At 37.1% G+C, this 22430-nt stretch overlaps 1 protein-coding gene across 3 annotated transcripts in view; it reads left to right on the top strand.

Moving 5' to 3' along the window:
* Positions 1–22430, top strand: part of RNF145 (ring finger protein 145) — a 108519-nt gene that overhangs the window by 45911 nt on the left and 40178 nt on the right. For 2 of the 3 annotated variants that reach the window (XM_060144145.1, XM_060144146.1), the window contains exons 6-11: positions 458–633; positions 4027–4167; positions 6680–6862; positions 14074–14221; positions 15120–15476; positions 17746–17938. In XM_060144145.1, the coding sequence (XP_060000128.1) occupies positions 458–633; positions 4027–4167; positions 6680–6862; positions 14074–14221; positions 15120–15476; positions 17746–17938 (1198 nt within the window). Of the gene's footprint in view, positions 1–457; positions 634–4026; positions 4168–6679; positions 6863–14073; positions 14222–15119; positions 15477–17745; positions 19372–22430 lie in introns of those variants that run through there. The other variant, XM_060144144.1, reaches the window with a different exon arrangement.

Below are 22430 nucleotides of genomic sequence, written 5' to 3'. Positions count from 1 at the left end.
TGTGACCTTCCTGAATAAACTCTGGAAAATTCTTTTATATTTCCCTTCCTCCTAGCCCCTCAAGCAGTATTGCATTGTTCATGCTAGTCCTGATCATTTTGATTAGACATGAGTAAGTTTACCAAGGCTCCTCACACTCCCTTGACGTAGTTTAACTCTGACTGTGACTTTATTTTGACATTATCCCTGAACTCTTAGGGCAGTTTACTGTTGCCATTTGATGAATGTGTGTCAACAGTTAATAATAATTCAAAGTCAGAAAATTAACAAAGACATGCTAATTCCTACTTGTATGTGTAGAGCTAACTTTGAAGGAATTTAGTTGAAATAATCTTGCAAGAAAAGAAAAGCTACTCAGTTTTTCTCTTTCAGTACTTTAGGTTAAACTCTTTTGTGTTTAAATGTGTTTATTGAAGTGATACAAGGTGTTTTCCTAAAGTCCTATTTTCTTACTCAGGTAGTGGAGGTATATGGCCTTCTAGCCTTGGGGATGTCCCTGTGGAATCAGCTGGTAGTCCCTGTACTGTTCATGGTTTTCTGGCTCGTCTTATTTGCTCTTCAGATTTACTCCTATTTCAGTACTCGGGATCAGCCTGCATCACGAGAGAGGCTTCTTTTCCTTTTCCTCACAAGGTAATTAATAAGAGTATACGATACTATATATAACCCTAGGAAGAGAAAACTTTGATCTAGGAATAGTAAGTTTTTCAAATTAACTTTTGTCACTCTTTTTATAGTGCTTCATATTCAATTAAAATAGGATTTTCACTCAGTGGATGCCTAGGTCTGGCAGTGTAAGGAGGTGCTAATATAATAATGGTGGTATATTTGGCTGCACTGTAGACCGTAGTACAGCAAATGATTTGTGGAAAGGTATGTAGCAAATTGTAAAAATGTTTTTTCAATTTCAAGTTAAACTACTGGAAAAGGAATATGTTACTAAAAATAACTATCACTTTGAGTATTTAATATGTGCCAGCCACACTAATAAACACTTCTTCATACTTACTTTTATAGCAGCCCTGCAAGAAAGGTACCTTATTATCATTAGCATTTCAGAGGTAAGGAAATTGTACCAAGAGTAACTTGCCCAGGTGCCAGTGCCAAAAGAAGGGATGCTGACACTCAAACCCCATCTGAGTCCAAATCCTATGACTTACCTATACACTTTCACTATGCCCTGTTATTTTCAATGTTTTGCTTCCGTATTAATATAGAGTCAAATAATGGTAAAATGAGTATATCATAGTATTTTACTACTTAACCTAAAGGAATTCTAAGACTTGGTTTCTAAAATAAATTATTTTTAAAAAATCTTAAGTCATTAGAGTCCTTTTTCTACCTCATTATCTTTGTTGTGAGCTTATCTAGACATTTGTCACTGTTAAATTCCAAGTTTCCATCTCAGTCCCTCAGAATCTAGCAGATGGGTCTACATCTTCATTCCCTGGCTCATTGTCACTTTAAAAGGCAAGAAAGAAACTCTCCTCCTGGGAAGTATAGGCGAATACAACTTTAGAGTTTTAGTTAGTAGAGCTGTTGTTTCGCAGCCATCCAAAATGATGGAGTGTTGTGCACCAAGTGGTGTAGGGGAGGAGAAGTTTAAGACAGATTTACTCTCTTTAAGGAGCATGTTACTTGTTAAGATTGAAAACGTTACAAAGTTAAACAGCAATAAAAATGTCATGGAGCGATACCTATTTTGACAAGTAAGTAAAATAAACTTATTGGTACTGAGTCAGATTTTGTACTTTCTGAGACTTTTAATTAAAAAGTAGCTTTTATAAACATGCAATAAACTGATATCAAACACATTTTAATGGCCAATTCATTGTTTCACTGCTATTTGTTTTTATGTAAGTATCATGGAGATTTTATGCAGAGTTTTAAAATGGTCCAAAAAGTAACTGAATTTAAAGAGAAAGAGAGATATACAGTTCAGTGGTTAGGATAACCTAAGTGTGGGACTGGGATTGGTCATGTTTTAAATCAGATTATTATCCATTGTGAAGCACAATCAAATGAAGCATAGTATAATGTAAGAGGCTTAACAAATCAGTAAGGTATGAATGAATTTGGACTTAACAAAGTAAGAAAATAATGCTGCAATTTTAGGTGAGGCTTAGATATCTTGCCAAAATAATTTTCTTCTTTATTCCTTTTCCATACATAGGATAGATTGCCCCTTCTCTATATAAGAATATTTTAATTTGGTGTTTTATAGAGAAGTTCCTGTGTGGTTCTTTCATTAATTTGTGTCTCTGTAAGCATTGTTCTTTGTCCTTCTTGATGCACTTGTGCGTTAGGTTATGTGTGTATGTTGCTTTGCCAATGAACAACTTACTCTCAAAAAGGAGGATCACAAGTTTACCAGGATACCCTGACTAAAACAAACCAACAAAGCATGGCAAACAAACTGAAAAACAAAAAGAAGGGTTTTTTTGCAGCCAGGAAAGAGAAACTAAAATCAATAAAATGTCTCATCGAGGAGAGATGGGAAGAAAAGTTTTATAAATTTCCCAGCCTCTTTCACTTCCCCAAAGCTAGGTTGAAACCTTTTGTTTTCTTTAGTATGCTCTTGAAAAATAGCACCACACATTTTTTTTTTTCCCCACACATTTTTTTAAAGTAAGAGAAAAAGAATGTGCGCCTCTTGAAAATGTAATTAAATCATACTGTTTGGGTAAAAAAGATTTCTTTAAAAATAGACACAAGAATAGAGAAATTGTTTGGACATTGAGTAAAACTTTCAGACTTTTCCAATGGCAATGAAGTAAAATTTTTAGTGTTATTTTTAGCCATGATCCTCATATTTTTAAATTACTGGACAATTTGTTGAAACATGGTATATAATGATTTTTCTGAGAAAAATATCAAACATTTCAGAAATTAGACTTTTAAGAATGCCATAAAATTATTTATTCTTTAGCTGTCAACTACCATGATTGGTAGATATTTTGGCTTCTAATGGAAAACCAGACATTTTTTTCCTCATCATAATGCACAGTGGTCTACGTAAAATTAGATGTTTTCACATAAAAAGTAACTTAAAAACAGTTGTGTAAGAAGGATAACCGTGTAGCAGAGGCATGGAGCTACATAGTAAAGGGCAGATACTGATTTGCCTGAATGAATTCCTCATCCATGCAAGACATTATTCACTGAAATTTCAAAACTTGATACCATGCTTTGAATGTTTTTTTATTAGTTGCTTTGTAAATGCTAAATCCAAATTATTGGTACATAATATTACATATATTTGCAAAATACTTGTGAAATTATTCTCAAATGTGTTCAATAAAAGTATTGAATGTATTTCTATAAAATATGAAAGTATTTCCAAGGTTTAGTGCAAGTCCAGTTCTCCTTATTAAAAATTGCTATTAAAATTATTTTGAAATGGTCTTGGGCTATATTCTTGGACATGCTTTTGAAATAACCCAGAAAAGACCTGCATTTACCTACGCCTAAATTAATTAAAATGTAAAGCACCAGTAGCATGGAAGACATTGTTGGAGTGAGAGGAGTCAGGGGCTGCAGAGTCTGCACAGGCCCTACCCCATAGCAGTTTGGTCAGAGAAGGAGTTTTGACAAGGAACCACATTAGCAGTACAGTCTGATCAATTTGAACAGCCAGAACCTTTCAGAAGAACAATGGGCAACTATATACATTTCTTTTGAATATTATCAGCATGTTAATTAGATGTTCTTAAGGTTTGAACAAGATTTAAGCCTTCAGAGTTTTACTACCTTTGAAGGAGATGATAGTTAATAAAAATAAAAAAGACTGTGTTTCAGATTTGGTGCTATGTGCTGAATATTTGCCAAAGAGTTAGAAAAATGAGGTTAGGATAATAATAAGAATGGATTTAAATTATTAACAGAGTGGTTAGGTGATTTCATCTCAAATTTTGGGTGTTTTCATTGAGGATCAGATCAAGCTTGGTGGTTATTTAAAGGCCTAAGATGTTTCAATTCCAAATAAACAATTTTTATCGGACAATATTTCCCCCCCTTTTTTTCTAGTATTGCTGAATGCTGCAGCACTCCTTACTCACTTTTGGGTTTGGTCTTCACGGTTTCTTTTGTTGCCTTGGGTGTTCTGACACTCTGCAAGTTTTACTTGCAGGGTTATCGAGCTTTCATGAATGATCCTGCCATGAATCGGTAAGTTCTTCACCCTGAATAGCTCTAGACATTTAAATCTTATGTAACTTGAAGAAGGAATGATGAATTTCTTTGTTGATGAATTTTAGAGGAAATTGAATTTTGAGGACTTTTTTTTTGGAATGGTTGCAATATTTAGATTAAAATACTATGAAAAAATAACTAAATTTCTGTGTATAAAAGATGTATTTTTATTATATCTACATAACAATGTATATTAGACACTTTCCTTTCCTAGATTTATTTAAGAGATTTTTGGATAGCTTGCTTTTTCCCATTTGACGTTTGTGTTGCTCTGCTAAAATCAGATTTCTAAATTCGATACTTTCTTAAAGATTTTTTTTTATGTTTGAACATAATTTTGATACTGATTGAAGTTTCAAAGGATGCATTAATGAGGATGCAGAATAGTTATTCCAGTTGTTATTAAATCACTAAGATCAGGTATTAGGAAACTACTTCTAGAACTTGTCATGATTTCTGTTATCTGAATTAACATAGAGGTTTAATGGTTTCATTTATATAAGTTTATGTAACCTCTTCTTAAAGTATTTAAATTTTTATGGACTATTTCATGATTAGTAGATGCTGAGTACCTTGTAAATTGAGGGGAAATTTTAATTTGTTGTGTATTAGTTTTTTAATGACAGAAAAGAAAAAACCTATGCTCTGTAATTTTCCTGCCAGTCCCAGCTAACACCTTTATAATGGAAAAAGGGAGTGGGGACAAGACAGAAAAATAATTCATGTTTAAGTTCACAGAATTCATACCATTCAGAAAGCACAAAATGGAAAATGACAACTTTCTTCCCCTACTTCCCATTTCCTCTCCCCAAAGGTAACAGCTATAGATGGTAATTTAAAACATTTCTTATAGGGAAAAGTATATATAGTCTTTTCCACATACTATACACATTGTTCTGTACCTTATCTTGTCACTTAATATGGTTTAGATAGGTTTTTTGTTTTGTTTTTATGTCAACACATACACCTCATTCTTTTCGATGAATGCATAGTATTGCAAAAATAATGTTATCTTTTTTTTTTTTTTGCTATTTAAAAATAATGCTGCTATGAGTGTCTTTGTTCATGTCTCTCTTTTTAAACCCTTAATTAGGAAAATTTTAAACCAGTAAAGCTGAGAAAATAGTAAAATGAACCCCTATGTATGTACCTGGCACCCATCTCCAGTAATATGGCCAGTGTTGTGTGTTGTGTGCCCCTGTCAATTCCACCTACCTTGTCCCATAACACCCCCTCCCTAGCTGCATTTGTTTGGAGCAAATCCCAGATATAATATTATTTTACCTCTAAATCTTTTAGGAAAAAGCCATAACTACAATAGAGCATTCATTTCTGATAGAAGAATTCCTTGACATCAGATACCCAGTTGGTGTTCATATTTCCCTAATTATCTGTCTAAATTTTAAAAAACATTTTGTTTGCTCAACTCAGGATCCAAATAATGCCCATGTTGTAGTTGACTGGTATGCCTCTTAAGTCTCTTTCAATATTTAGTTTCCTGCTATCTCTTTATTTTTTCCCTTTAATGTTATTTGTTGAAGACATCGGATTGTTTGTCCTACTTAGTTTTTCAGTCTGGATTTTACTGATTGTATCCCCATGATGTCACATAACATGTTCCATTGTTCACTTTATCTCTCAAATCTGTGTGTGTGTGTGTGTGTGTGTGTGTGTGTATATATCTTAAAAATCTATATCTATATATCTTAACTTTTGTAGTACATCCATAGGGTAAATTACTAGTAATATTATTGAATTGAAGGATATGTACATTTTAAATTTATTAGCAATTCTTCTCCAGAAACATTTTACCTGTTTATATCTCAACATTAGTCTGCCCATATTTTTTTACATTCCTTGTCAGTACTTGGGTCATCAGGCTTTGAAATATTTGCTAATTTGTGTATCTGAAAACTGTACCTGTCCTTGGCTCATTTCTCGTTTATTTGTAAGATTCTTTATAATTCAAGTCAATAGGATAAAAAGGTCTTAGGACTTTGTATATATTTTCCATATGGAAATTGAATTTCAAAAAAAGTATTTTTGTTTACGTTTCTGGTTCTTATGGTCTTCTTAAATAGACCTTCCCTACTCCAAGATTATAGAGACATTCACCTGTGGTTCTCTATTTTATAATCGGGATAGAGCTCATGATGTAAATATGTATATAATTCAATGGATATCTAAGAATGGTAGGAGTGTCTGACTCGTTAGCCAAGCCTGGTTTGAATACTTTTATTTATCTGAGAAGTTGCTTTTTTTCTTCTCACTGTATGCTAAAATTATAGTTATTATGTTTTGCACATGTAGTGATACATTATGCTTGTATATTATTACACTGACATTAATATTCTGATCAAGTTCTTTTGTCGAAGTCAGAATAGATCACAAATATGTAATAACAGTCTAAGCCTTTGGATTATTTTCCCTCGGAATTAAATGTGATTCTGATTATTGTTTGTTTTTCCAAAAACGTGTGCTTTTCTAGGGGCATGACAGAAGGAGTTACGCTGTTAATCCTGGCAGTGCAGACTGGTCTGATAGAGCTGCAGGTTGTTCACCGGGCATTCCTGCTCAGTATTATCCTTTTCATTGTTGTAGCTTCTATCCTGCAGTCTATGTTAGAGATTGCAGATCCTATTGTTTTGGCGCTGGGAGCATCTCGAGACAAGTAAGAAACTTCCTAAAAGAAATTTTTGTCATATTGTTTACATAAGTTTGTTGTCTGAAGATCTAGGTATTGTTTAGAGACAAGATGGATAAATAATTGGTATTAGCTTATTAACAAGTTTACCTTTTTATTTTTTGTATGTATTTGACTTTTCTGTTTTCTTTTTCTCAACATTCTTGTATATAAAAAGTCACATTAAAGGCCAAGTAATTACAAATCAGCTTTTTCTTCTTCAGAGAAATGTAGTACTTTTTTATACTTATACAGTTTTAAAATTAAGAATGTAGAGCATAAAATTCAGCACAGTAAATATAACAAATAATATACAATTTTATTCTGTGCAGTGCTAAAGGAGAGGAAGCATTGAGAGAAAGGGCAAATGAAGGAGAGAAAAATAAAGGTTTCAGACAATCATAAAGATGGGCATTTATGGGGCTTCCCTGGTGGCACAGTGGTTGAGAGTCCGCCTGCCGATGCAGGGAACACGGGTTCGTGCCCCGGTCCAGGAAGATCCCACATGTCGCCAAGCGGCTGGGCCTGTGAGCCATGGCCGCTGAGCCTGTGCGTCCGGAGCCTGTGCTCCGCAATGGAAGAGGCCACAACAATGAGAGGCCCGCGTACCGGAAAAAAACCCCAAAAAACGATAGGCATTTATGGAATAACAGTCTCATCTGATGGCGTTTTGCAACTAACTGAGGTTATAATGGGGGTTCTTGACACCTTATGGGACCAGCTGGATTCATATTCATCTCATATTACAGAAATTTTCATAAGGAATAAAAGTCAAATTATTTGGCTCTTTAAGATACTATGATGTAAATATGTATAATTCAGTGGATATCTAAGAATGGTAGGAGTGTAACCTACCTAATGGTAGGCTTATGGTAATTTATACAAGGATTTTCTATAAGGAATTGCTTAAAACTCTGCCACTATTTTTTTCCAGCATGCTTCTACACACTCTGATTATTGATTATTGAAATACCCGATTTAATTGCTTCCTTGGTGGTGCTTTATAAGTAAGGAAATTAACATTTTAATTATAGTTAATCAGATTTATCTTTCTATCCCCATATCCCATATTGCCAAATATTCTGAAAACTTGTCAAACCCATAGAATGGCTGAAAGAGTCAATTTAATTTAAATAAGCTCAAAGCTCTTGGATATGTTTCAGATAATTTTAATCATTATACTTATTTGAGATTTGGTTTTTAGGTTTAAGGTTTCTCAGCAGAAGCATTTAAGATGTTGAATTCAATGGTGAACTTAGTTAAATAGTCACTTAAATTGGGGTTTTGACCTAAGTACGGTTACTATTTTGTCATCTCTGGCAGTATCCTTTAGTATTATTAATTATACCAATTAAAAGACTGATATAATACAATAGAAAGTTTGGAAAAGAGAGAGAAATAAGACCATAATTTCACTGCCACAGGCACCAGTAAATTCAGTTCTGGGTCCTTCCAGGGTGCTGAACTAGCATCATTACTGGCTTCTTCCTCCAAGATCAAATACAGAGGAAATTTAGAGGGAAAGAAGCAAGACTGAGAAGCCCTGTGTGTTGGTGTGGAGTGGTTATTTTGGATTGGTGTCACTGTTGTTACTCGTGTCTGTAGCAGCATTAATTGGCCTGAGGCAAGAGAGGCTCTTGGCTGTGACAGGATGAGATAGGAATGAACAGTTACGGTTCTGTTCTTACTTCTCTCCCACTACTGCCTATGGTAATTAGAATGTACAATCAACAGTTAAATGGCAGTACTTTTTAAAACAAATGAAATGGAAAAGTTGTGAGAAAAATAAAACTTATTAGAGCTGACTTAAGAATTAAAAAGCTTGGATAGTTCTGTTAAAGAAATGGAAGCAAATGGTAAACATCCTAACTCAGATGGTGTTATAGGCAAGTTCTACCAAACTTTGAAGGAGCAGATATCCCTGTTTTAAACAAATGCTTTCAGACAATAGAAAGACTATCCCCCCACCCCTGCTCATTCTTTGAAACCAGTATAAATCCATATTGAAATCAAACAGACAATTTGAGAAAGATAAAGTTTATTTCACTCACAATAGGAGATACTGTGAAGTTTTTATAATAATTGGCTCAAGTATAGACAGCTTGACCAATGGAACAGAGCCCCCAGACAGGTCCATATATATATGGGACTTTGGTGTATGGCCGAAGTGGCATGTTAGATGAGTGGGGCAGGTGGTTCTCTTCTGTAATGTAGCTGGAAAAAATGGTTTCTAATTGGAAAAAGGTGGAATTGGATTCCTGTCTCACAGCCGTAAACAAAAGAATCAACTCCAGAATGGTAGAGCCTTAAATGTCAAAATAAAAAATTAAATCTGCATAGAGTAGTATATTTTGGACCTTCAAGTAGGAAAAAAAAATTATTAAACTGATGGAACTGGCCGTGAAAGACTGAGACTAAGAATGACTATGATTATGAAAGAAAAGAATGATAAATCTAACTATCAAAATTAATAACATTTTCTAAACCTAAAGGAAACTTGTATTAGAAATGATAGTTACAAACCTGGGAGAAGATATTTATAGTATTCACACTTCCTCAAGAATTACTATCAAGAATATATATGTAAATAGCTCAGATTGGTGAGAGAAGTGGATAAAATACATCATCAGCCTTTTAGTGAAAGCGGAAACAATGAATATGAAGAGAGGTTCAGTGTCTTTAGTGGTCAGAGAAATGTGAATCAAGACTGCTGTGAGATACTGTTTTAAACCTGTGGAAGTGGCAATGAATAAATAATAGAAAAGAAGGAAGGAAGGGAGAGAGAGGAAAGAAAGTCAGCTGATACCTAGGGTAGAAGAAAACATAGGCCCCCAGATATCCCACGTTTCTGGTGGGAGTGTAAATTAGTGTAATCACTTTGGAAAACAGTTTAGCATTGTCTCCTCCTACGTAGATACTCAAGACATTCTTGTGCATGTTCAGGAGGGACATGTAGAAGAATGTTCATAGCACAACTCACAATAGCAAAAACCTGGGAACAAATCATGTGCCAATCAAACAGGAAAGGGGGTGAATAAATGTGATAATAGTCACAGTGGAATGTTAAAAACATAGTGATGCATTAAACATTTTGAATGATTCATAGCAATATATAAAGTAAATCCCCAAAGATGACAATATAGAATGTTTTGTTTTGTTTTGTTTTGCGGTACGCGGACCTCTCACTGTTGTGGCCTCTCCCATTGCGGAGCACAGGCTCCCGACGCACAGGCCCAGCGGCCATGGCTCACGGGCCTAGCTGCTCCGCGGCATGTGGGATCTTCCCGGACCGGGGCACGAACCCGTGTCCCCTGCATCAGCAGGCGGACTCTCAACCACTGCGCCACCAGGGAAGCCCTAGAATGTTATTTTTATGTCAAAAACAGAATTTTAAAATACACTCTTTAGGAGTACATATGGATAAACAAAACTGTAGAAAGGGAAGCAAGCAAGAGAGTGAAGAGTACAGGACTCATGAAATGGTTTCATTGGGTGGAGGGAGGCAGGACATGGACTAGGCTGGCCTGCCACATGGTCCAGGGCCTCTTTTGTACGGGGAGATGGGTTCATGAATGCTTACTACATTTCAGGTATTTAAAATAGCTAATTGGATTACGAACTAATAAAAAAGGGGGACATGCACAGACCAATAACGATAGTACATTCTGAACAGAGGATTGATTAATTCAATTAAGTGTACCAGGTTTGTAATTAATTCAATTAAGTGTACCATTAAAAAAGGAAATGGAAAAATTTCCTAATTCTCACATTAGGTTAACAATCAAATGGTAATATTGAAACTCTGCTTCTCTCTGTCGTTAAGGAAGTAACTATTAGGGGAAAATCCTCACACATCTTGGTGTTGCTAGGACTGGAGGTAATTTCCAGTGTTTAAACTTAAAAATGTGTCTCAGATAGTTTTAGCTGTAGATATAATTGTTACTTTTATCCAGGAATTTTATTACATTTGTTAGCAAGGAATTTTACAACTAGAGTCTACTGTATTCAAATGATATAGCAGAGTTTCAAATTCCGCTATTCGTTTTTGGTTTTTTTTTTTTTTTTTTTTTTTTTTTTTTTTGCGGTACGCGCGCCTCTCACTGTTGTGGCCTCTCCCGTTGCGGAGCACAGGCTCCGGACGCGCAGGCTCAGCAGCCATGGCTCACGGGCCCAGCCGCTCCGCGGCATGTGGGATCTTCCCGGACTGGGGCACGAACCCGTGTCCCCTGCATCAGCAGGCGGACTCTCAACCACTGCGCCACCAGGGAAGCCCCACTATTCGTTTTATGTTTAATTTTAAATTAGATTTTTATTGAATTTTAACTGCTTAAATAAGGATAAATATGTATGTAATGTTTGTGTATATATAAAACATAGAAATCAGACATAAGTTTAAAACTGTTGGCATCATGTTATATTTACTTTTCTGTGTATATGTATAAATATATGTTTGTATATATATGTAAATTATATAAGTGAATCACAGCTATCTTGATTTTGAAATCAAGATAGGGCAAATTGCCCTATTATAACTACTGCCTGCTTTTCTTTAAAAAAAGTAAAAGTTTGGAATCTCAAAGCAGGGCTACTGTGGCAGGTTTATATTTGTCCCTTAACTTCTCATAAGAAAAATGTGTGACAAGAAAAGATGTAAAACACTTTCCAAAGTACCTAGCTTTAATTTTAACCAGAATAATAATTTACTTTCTTATCAGACTTGCTAACGGTGGACAGTCCCACACAGTATAGCATTTAACTTAGTGTGGTTATTTTTCCTCCCACCTATGTTGTAGTAGAGTTAAAGGTAGGCAGGATGATTTATGTTACTCTTCTGTCTCCTTGAGATACTTCACATGTACTTGAGAACATATCACAGATGCTGATATTTAATTAAAACAGCATAATTATTGTGGCTATGAGCTTTAAACTATATTGGTTGAAATTCATGTTTCCTCGTAATGTTTTTAAATAATCTGTGTTTGTTTTTATTAGAGAATCATTAAATGATTTAGGACTTGATATTCAGTTTACATAGATTGTAATTGAGTTTTTTTAAGAGAGGGGATGGCTGTTTGGGGCTCACGCTGATTTCTTTCTAGATTTGTGATCCTTATGTTAAAAAATTACTCCAACTTTGGCTTTTATTTACCAAGGAAATGGAAGTATCTAGCATCTTTTTTTTTTCCTCTTTAAACCCCTTTTGGGGTAATAAGTCATTACATCATCATTTGTCTTATAAATGGGATATATAAAGTAAATAATAAACTTGTAGGGGGTGGAAATCATACCTTTTTTATTATTGCACAAAAAGATTTTTTCAAGGTTCTGCTTAAGGCACTTGTTGGGGGAGGGTTTTGTGTCATTTTTCTTTTAGAAGTTGGTTTACAATCTGTATTAAATTTGGGGTATATTTAAGGAATGAGCTGTTAGAATAGTACAATGTACGAAGAGCTAAATAAAAGAAAAGATTATGTTCCTTCTCCTTTTGCCATAACTAGGGGACTCCTGCTGTGTATTCCACTATTGACAAGGAGGATTCAAGTGGAATCAGAAGCTGAAATCTAAGTCTAAGAAATTTCTTGACTTGTTGGGTGTCTTAAAAGCATAAAGTTATACATGGAACGGTTCTGCTGTGTAATGACCACAATTAACTTTTGTCCTGCTTATATCATAGGGCTTTGCACTTGGGTGGATAGATGGGTAGGTAAGAAAAGGTAGTAATTGATGGAAAATAATTTGAAAAATATCAAGCAGAAATAAGTTTTCAAGTTTTATTTGGCACTTATTTCAAACAAGCCTCTGTGCTTAGGAGCTGGAGTTATCCTATTTTTGAGGAGATTAAATATGGGTGATAAGACTTTTTTTAAATGTGTGTATATATATAAAATATTTTTATTTAAATAATAAATATAAAATAAAAATATAAGTAAGAATGTTTAGGTATATATGATACATAATATATAAAATATTATATATAAATATCTATATATTGAAGCAGTGCTTCAATTTATTGTATGATTGTTTGGTACAGATGTTAAGAATTCTGAGAGGGTAGGTGATTCCTGGGGAAAGGATATCATTACCTGTATAAATATATTTGTTTAGCTTGAGCTGGTCTAAAGCGTTTAGAAAAGGAGAGAGTGGAATGCAGGCATTTCTGGTGGGATTTTTAAGAGTGCTTGTGTCTTTTTGGGAAGAGAGTTAACCATCTTTGCTTGTAGTGAGGGACAGATGTTGGCAAGTTTGGACCAAAAAATTGGGAGTGATAGGGACTTCCCCGGTGTCACAGTGGTTGAGAATCCACCTGCCAGTGCGGGGACATGGGTTCAAGCCCTCGTCTGGGAAGATCCCACATGCTGCGGAGCAACTAAGCCTGTGGGCCACAACTACTGAGCTTGCATGCTGCAACTGCTGGAGCCCGTGCTCTGCAACAAGAGAAGCCATCGCAATAAGAAGCTCGTACACTGCAACGAAGAGTAGCCCCCGCTCGCCGCAACTAGAGAAAGCCCGCGTGCAGCAACAAAGACCCAACACAGCCCCCGAAAAATAAATTTTAAAAAGGCTTTAAAAAAAAAATTGGGAGTGGAGGACCTAAAATGCCAGGCTAGGAAGTTTAGAGAAGGTATTGACAGTATTATGCTAGCAGAGCTTTAGAACGATTAATCTCTCTAGGAACAGGGGCTAGAAGGGAAGGAAGATCAGCTAGTAGGTCTTAAAGTGCAGTGGTTCATAGTTTTTCCCCAACCTCAACAGATGTGAGGGGTAATACCCCTGCTCATCGGAGAGCCATTCCTCTTAGTAACACTGCACTCACGGCTGCAGAGATTTTCATCCAGGGTGGTGCAGGTGAGGAGAGGACGTCACAATTTAAGACAGCACATTACTGTTAAAATTGTTGAAGTTTAATGCTATAAAAGCCTGACATCGCTTTGAGATTGCTTGGAATGGGAATGAGATTGAAAGCAAACTATTCAGAAAAAAAAAAAAGAATTGGTGGTACTTGTCAATTGACTGAGTATGGGGTGTTAAGAGAAAAGGTGCTTTGAAGCCTTTGACATGACTTGCCCTGAAATCTAGCACTGTGACTGGCATGGAGAAGGGTGTGCAGTAAAATGCTGTGAAATTGAAGCATGGCACAAGATTGGTTAGTGGTGCTGCTAGGTTACAGGCATGTTAAAAGGATACTTTTCTTTCTCTAGGAGTTTATGGAAACACTTCCGTGCCGTGAGCCTTTGTTTATTTTTACTGGTGTTCCCTGCATATATGGCTTATATGATTTGCCAGTTTTTCCACATGGATTTTTGGCTTCTTATCATTATTTCTAGCAGCATTCTCACCTCTCTTCAGGTAAGCCCAGGATTAATTAACTTTATATAATAACTGATTTTCTTACTTTTCCTTCCAGGAAAGGAATTAAACTTTTTCAAGATTAATGATGATAAGTGGTCTATTTAGGTGATTACTTCCCATTCTCTTTACTAGAATGCGTTACATTATTTGAGCATAGGCGTTAGAAGGTAGGTTATTAAAATACTAAGCCTATCTGTCACTGTAGTTTTTTTTAATCAAGGTAATTAAACTTTGCAATATCTCTTTTTCAAAATGATATGATACAGAACTGTCATGTAAATCTTAAATAGATAAGTAACTATAAAATATTAAAAGATTTTAGTGCTTGTTTGGAGCACATTTTGCCCACTCAAAAATATCCATAGTTTCATAATGTATATAAATAAATGATACCTGTGTATGTATTACACGGACATGATATATACTTTACACGCACACACACACACAATGTTACCATGGAATGGATAAACTTACTGTAACTTAAAAGTGTATCTTGGCTGCCTAATCAGTAACAAGTAAAAGAAAAACGTAGCACTGGCAATAAAGATTTATTCATTGTTTCTTGTAGAAGTAAAGGTTCTTTGAAAGTTGAGGAATAGATATGAGTACAGAATTAGGAAATTTTAGATAGAATTGTGAGGGTTTTGGTGACCAGGGGAAAGAAGGAAAGAATGTCAGAGAAGACTGATTACTAATCAGAATCATTTTAGTAAAGTTATATCTCAGGGTACTTTTCAGTATCAAAGATCTGTATTACTGAGATCACCCACATTTTAATTGTACCAGTGTCTCCTATGGATATGAAATCTGGTATACTAAAGATATTAGTAATGTGTTATCACTTAAAGTCTAGGAAAAACTTTATTAGTGATTATATACATCTTTTTTTTTTCAGGTTCTAGGAACACTTTTTATTTATGTCTTATTTATGGTTGAGGAATTCAGAAAAGAGCCAGTAGAAAACATGGATGATGTCATCTACTATGTGAACGGCACTTACCGCCTGCTGGAGTTTCTCGTGGCCCTCTGTGTGGTGGCCTATGGCGTCTCCGAGACCATCTTTGGAGAATGGACAGTAATGGGCTCAATGATCATCTTCATCCATTCCTACTATAATGTGTGGCTTCGGGCCCAACTGGGGTGGAAGAGCTTCCTTCTCCGAAGGGACGCTGTGAATAAGATTAAATCATTACCCATTGCTACGAAAGAGCAGCTTGAGAAACACAATGATATTTGTGCCATCTGTTATCAGGTAACTCATACAGTAAGAAGCCATTTGGGTGGTTCATACCATGTATCCCTTGCAACTTTAACCACATTATCCAAATTCACGTTAAATTTCCAGGCAGAAATTATCTCCTGGGTAAAAAAAAAGTGGGCCTCAGATATTATTAAAGACCTGATAAAATATTTCCATTTTATTTCTAAAGTAAGTTTTAAATTTAGTTCCTCAAGTTCTAATTTATTGTTATTTTCAACATTATTGCTCACCCATAAATAAAGGAAAAACAGGTCAGGTGTATTTTATATTTACTCCTGAATATACACACATACACACACACACACACACACACACACACACACACACGTACTATCAAATACATATTATCATTCAGGAGTCAGCAACTTCTGAAAAGTGGTGTGCCAAGATTCTGACTCTTTCCCTCTGTTATTTCCAGGGTAGGGAGTAAACGTTCATTCACTTGACATAGGTGGAGAGAGTATGCGCTTCCCTGTGGGCTGAGGTATATCTGAGGTGGATGCAGCCTCTGTGTGGAAGTGGGGGGCAGGAGATATGGCAGAGGCACCCAGTTGGTGTACATTATGGTTGGCCTCCCTGGCATCTTTGGCACGTGAGCCCTCAATAGCTGATGACTGCCTTCTAGCAAGAATTGAAAGATAGTATTTAAATCCGCTTGGAAATACAACAGTAACAAACAACAGGCCTAGAGTTTAGTCACCTGTCACCTGTGCAGGAGGGTGATTGAGTAAGCAGCTTTTTACAGCTAACTGTACTGTTGGAAGTATGGGCAGAAATTCTGGGCCACAGCACAAACTGTTCCTTTCAAATCACTCTTAAAAAGTGTGGGCTGGTGGGAAAAAAACTATAGATAGTGTCAATGAGTATACAGAGGAGGTACCTGCTCCAAGGCTGCTTTACAGTGTAGATGGGATGTGTATGTGTTTGTGCGTGAAGGCCATCTAGAATAAGAATTTTTCCTAAGAGTAAAATTAAGCAGCCACTTTTTGATTGTTATTAGAGCATACTTTTGGGTACTAGCAAAATAATATTTTCCAGGTTGTTTTTGCATTTGCGGGGATTGAGGAGCAATGTAGATTCCCCCAAAGTTAAGTGGTCATTGTCTTCTTTTGGGTCCTTTGTGCTCGGTAGCCTTGTTGTATGCAGGACAAAGCATATCCAAGACAGATTTGTGGCACATCAACTTCAACAGCCTATGTCTAAATATACCATCTCTGGGATTTGAGAGTCCTCTTTTTGTATTTCCTGTTGTCACATCACTTTTTTTGAAGTGCTTGAACTACCTGCTGATATCACACTGAAAATAAAACTCAAATTGCTTACCTTCCTAGCTGGCTGCTCTTCCTTGGATGGCTTTCTGCTTAAAAGTTGACTCCCAGGTGTTACCAGTTCTTGGCAAGGAATTTCTATTATAGCCACAACTCCTTGTTTTGGGACTTTAAACAAAATTAATGGTTGATCAACCAAATGTATGTTGTTACAATTTAAACTTCATATCCCTAGCCTTCCCTCCCCAAATATATCTTATGCAAGGACTACTAGTGCAAAGTATACCATTTCTTATTCCAGTGGTTATTAAACTTAAGTGTGCATTAAAGTCACATGGGTGGCTTGCTTTACCTATGGATTTGTGAATGCCATCTTCAGATATCCAGTAGGTCTGGGGTGGCCCCAGAATATGCATGGTTAGCCAGCACTCCAGGTGATTCTGATGCACTTTGAAAAAACACTGGCTTATATCGTGAAAACTGGGATGTACATTGTCCCTAATGAAGTTTCCACTTCCTTGCCAATACCCTGGTGTTATGTGGCTGATTTTGTCTCCTTGCCAATAATCTCATCATGGAATAATGTGTTGAGCTGTGTTGAAGGAAAAAAGTGGAAAAAGTCCAATCTTCATCAGATTTCCTGAGGTTATAATTATACTCGTGGAGACCCAGTGATCATACTGCTACAGTTTTATAACCTTTGTTTCATACTAAGTCCGAACCCCGTTACGAAGGTCGTTTCTTCCTCATTTTTGGTTTTTACTTCTTTTTAAAAATTGCTTAGCCAGTGGTTCATGTATTATTTGTATAAAGGGGTCTCTGATGGCAAGAAGATTATTACAAAAATATAAAATGAGTTTTATTCTAAGATCTGTGTTGCAAATTTTCTCTGGAGAATTTGTGAGAAAGAAATGTTGGAACTAGAACTCGAGCATAGCAGCAAAGATTTTAGATAATAGACATTTACGAATTATCTTTTTCCCCCGTTTTAGGACATGAAATCTGCTGTGATCACACCTTGCAGTCATTTCTTCCACGCAGGGTGTCTCAAGAAGTGGCTGTATGTCCAGGAGACTTGCCCTCTGTGCCACTGCCACCTCAAAAACTCCTCGCAGCTGCCAGGGTTAGGGGCTGACCCGGTTCCACAGCCTCCTGCTGGAGCTGAGCAAAATGTGCTTCAGGAAGGTACTGTACCCCCAGGCCAGGAGCATCCTCAGGGTACTGGGGTGCAAGAAGGTTCTAGGGACAATGACGAGTGCATTGCCAGAAGATCAGATAGCCAGGAAGGGACTTGTGATCCCAAGGAAAATCCTCTTAGCGCAAAAGATGCAGCACATCCTGTTGAGGTCAGCCTAGAAGAAAAGCAGCAGGAGTAATGCTTTGCTACTCTGGAGGAGAAGTTAACTCACGATGGAGTTCGTGCCCAGATTTGAGGAGTGAATGTATGAGGTGATTAGGCAGGAAACTTGACATTCCAAGGATCTAATCCAGGAAGTACTCTCAGTGGAGACCACCTGCTTTCATCCCCTTGACTTTGTGGGAGAAATTTTGCAAAGTATGCTAATCAAAATGTATTTATATATCCTATGCTGATGTTTGGTAGAGGTTTGCCAAGAAAATTCAACCTCAGCAACTTCAGAAACGGCCCCTGATTTGTAAGGGATAAATAAAATCAGATTTGAGTGTCTGAAAGGGGCTAAAGAAAGGAGGATAAAGAGCGTGAGGACACCGTGGGAGGAAGCAGGCAGAAGTGGAACTGATATTTCACTTTCTATGGGACAGGACCATTCTTGTTACAGAGTATGAGTGGTGACCAGCCCTTTTCTCTACCCCCTTTTCCCTCAGTTAATTGGAACTCAGTCAGGTGATTATTTGTACAGCACTGAAATGAAATCAAAGACGTAAAAGCATTGATTGTATTCAAAGATTGAAGCACGCTCATACTTCGTATGTGCTTTGGGGGAGGGGGTGGGTGGGCACTTGGGCCTTGCGGGTGCATTCATGTAATCTGAGACTCTTGAACTTTATGATGGAGTCTTCAATATTTTGATGTATATGAAACTTTTGTTAATACATCGTATACTGTGTTGGCTGTGTGAAGTAAACTAAAACTCTAATGAACACTTTGGAGTCCACGTTAGTATAGGAGACCAAAGTGGGAAGGGCTTTAGGGCACTGATAAAGGCCCTAAGTGTACTTTTCAATCCTGTGTAATGTTTAATTCTTGCAACTGAATCAAAACAGTGTTAAATTATGGCAATATTTGCACTTTGGGAATGAGTACATAACTGTATGATCACACTCTGCAAATGCCACTTTTAAAGCTGTTAATAGACTTTGCACCTTTTCTTTGACAAGGATTTGTCATATTTAAATTTTTACATTCATCATGGCTACAGGTAGAACTGGGGAGGGGGGGAATGTAATTTTTTATGGGAATTTTGATATGAAAAGAAACTAGTCATTTATTTATACAATAGGCTTGGCTCAAAAAGTGTTTTTCAGACTCGGTATTCCTAATGTGGGACGTGACTTTATTTTATTTTTAGTAGCAAATTTGGATGTAGACTGACAGACATAGCTGAATGTCTTAATAAATTTAAATTTGAAGATAACAATGTTTTATTTCTGTGATAATTATTATTGTAAGGTGTCTTAACGAAATTCTGTTTTCAGGAGGTTTTGCTTATCCAGCTGGGCTTCTAATATCTTGATCCCTGTCAAAAAATGCCCTGCAGATGGCAAAACATTTTGATTGAAAAGGATCAGTTCTTTGAAATCTTCTACACCAGTGGTAGCAAACCTAGCTCTGCATCAGAAGTATCTAGGGAACTTTTAAAAAAAATTACGCATTTCTGAACCCCACTTCAGACCTACTGAGTTAGCCTTTGGGGTGCCTGAGAATGTGCATTTCATAGCTTCCTGGGTGATTCTATCCAACTAGCCTGACACCAGCATGATTTTACAATTAGAAAGGAAGTGGCTAGACCAGAATGGATTTCTCCCCAGGTATAGCCGGAAGTTTCTCACCGTCCTTTTGGTGATCCTGGTCAGGCAGAAAACAGCAGATGGCACCCTCTGGTGGTAGTCAGGCTGTTGTCCAAAAACCTAGCAGCAATCTTGGATTTAAAACTGAATTTCAAAAAAAAACAACAACAACTGAATTTCAGCCCTTGTGTAAAAGGTACATATTCAAATATTAAATGTTTGGTGCCTTGTTTAAAGGAATAAAATTGCATATGAAGTTGAAATTATTTATGGCACAGCGAACTCGGCCATCCTTAAGCACCAAAGGACTGACTCTCTCATATAGACTTCAGGAAAAGTTCTCAGATGTTTTCATAGAACTGTTTCTTTGTCATAGTTTCATATTACAAAACAGTTTTTTTAAAATAAATTTATTTTATTTTATTTATTTTTATTTTTGGCTGTGTTGGGTCTTCGTTGCTGTGCACGGGCTTTCTCTAGTTGCAGTGAGCGGGGGCTACTCTTGGTTGTGGTGCACGGGCTTCTCACTGTGGTGGCTTCTCTTGTTGCGGAGCACGGGCTCTAGGCGTGTGGGCTTCAGTAGTTGTGGCACACGGGCTCAGTAGTTGTGGCTCGTGGGCCCTAGAGTGAAGGCTCAGTAGTTGTGGTGCACAGGCTTAGTTGCTCCGCGGCATGTGGGATCTTCCTGGACCAGGGATGGAACCCGTGTCCCCTGCATTGGCAGGCGGATTCTTAACCACTGCGCCACCAAGGAAGCCCCTACGAACCACTTTTTTTTTTTTTTTTTTTTTTTTTTGCGGTACGCGGACCTCTCACTGTTGTGGCCTCTCCCACTGCAGAGCACAGGCTCCGGACGCGCAGGCTCAGTGGCAATGGCTCACGGGCCCAGCCGCTCCGCGGCATGTGGGATCCTTCCGGACCGGGGCACGAACCCATGTCCCCTGCATCGGCAGGCGGACTCTCAACCACTGCACCACCAGGGAAGCCCTACAAACCACTTTTTAACCTCCTAATAGCACAGAGACCCCAGCTGTACTTAACCAAGTCACATGAGCCTCTCAGCCCAGCAGCCTGGTGGGCAAATAACTCTCTTTATCAGCGCATATCCTTTTGTTTCAGTCAGGAGAGCAAGATTATGTTGTAGTAACAAAACCCCTCAAGATCTCAATGGCTTCAAAACAAAGGTTTACATCCCACACACTGCATATGTGTCTGTTGGAGAGTGGGTGGGGTGCTGTATTTGGTGCAGGTACTCAGGGATCTAGGCTGTTGGAACAGTCACTGACTTGAACCTTCCTGATGGTCATGGCAAGGGAAAAGGCTCTGGAAGGCTGTCCTCTAGCAGTTACTTGCTCCTCCCAGCAGTGGATGCACCACCCCCTGGCCAGAGCTGTGGTCCCACCTGCACAAGAGGCTGCGGAAGTTCAGTCTTCCTCCTGGGCCTGGAAAGAGAACGCATCAGCTATGCTGATGACTGCCACATCTCAATGGAAGCACCACTTAATTTTTTATTTACACGTTATTCAAAATCTGGGAGCACACCTGTGAATGATTGAAAATATACCAGTTGAGCACCTCTGACTTAATTTGTTCCTTGTTCTGATATGCTGGGACAGTAGCACTGTATAATGCCATCTGTCTTTCAAATTTCTGTTTTCTGGTCATTTTTTTTTAATAGTATTCAACTCACTGTCAGACTTCTGATTTAAGAAGAAGACATAAAGTTTAACCACCTAGTTTGTACTACTAAAGAGAAAACCAGAAAATTAGATTCAATTTCCCTTCTATGATACTTGATCAAATTAAGTGAGAAAATATCACATCCCTGTAAGCCCTGTCTGCTTAATGATCTCCACTGTTTTTCAGACAGTGTATATGTATTTTCTGTCATGATCAGTTCCCTCTTAAAAACTTTATCACCTTATGAACTCTGACATCAAAGTTAGTACTAAACAGTTGAAACTGTCATACTCGTTCAACTTATATTTCCACTTCGTGTTGCTTTTCATTTTTTTCATGTAAAACTGTTGTCCTAATGATCTAAATCATGTTATTTGCACAGCATGTCTCTAGAGGTCTGATTTTCCAACACTGAACATGTGGCTCCCTGAAATCCCTCATTAGGGCTTCCGTGTTTTCTCTTAAGAACATGCCCTGTTTTCATAAGCCTTTTACATCGGAAACACTCTGCTTTCTCAGAAGGTTTTGACATATGTCAAATTGTAAATTTAATTGGTTAATGGGGAAGGAAAAATTTTGTAGTCTCCGGTTTAAGTGGGAAGGCTTTTTTCTATGTCTGTGGTAATGGGACAAGAACCTTACAGAGACTTAAGTCTTACTAAATCATGTGCTGATCTTCGGGGGGGAAAAAAAAGCTGTAAAGAACAAGTTTTACATTCCAGTTGCTTCTACTCTGGCTTTCATATTAAAAATAGAATTTCTCCAGTTTTAGAATTGTGGCAAGTTGAAAACAGGAATTATTAGATTTTGATTATTTTTTTAAATGCTATATGATTTAAAAAATACTTTCCCCTAATTTTTTCAACACATTATTTGGAAAGTAAAGAATTAAAAAACCCAAAAATCACCCATAATCTCACTTTTGGAATTAGTCTCTTCAAGATGCTTTTATATTCAGTGATAGCAGAACTACCCCCATTGACAAGCACCCTGCCCACCCAGGGATCTC

This window comes from Lagenorhynchus albirostris, chromosome 3 (genome assembly GCF_949774975.1).
Source record: "Lagenorhynchus albirostris chromosome 3, mLagAlb1.1, whole genome shotgun sequence".
NCBI classification, from domain to species: domain Eukaryota; kingdom Metazoa; phylum Chordata; class Mammalia; order Artiodactyla; family Delphinidae; genus Lagenorhynchus; species Lagenorhynchus albirostris.
This window is presented reverse-complemented; position numbering and strand designations above follow the sequence as displayed.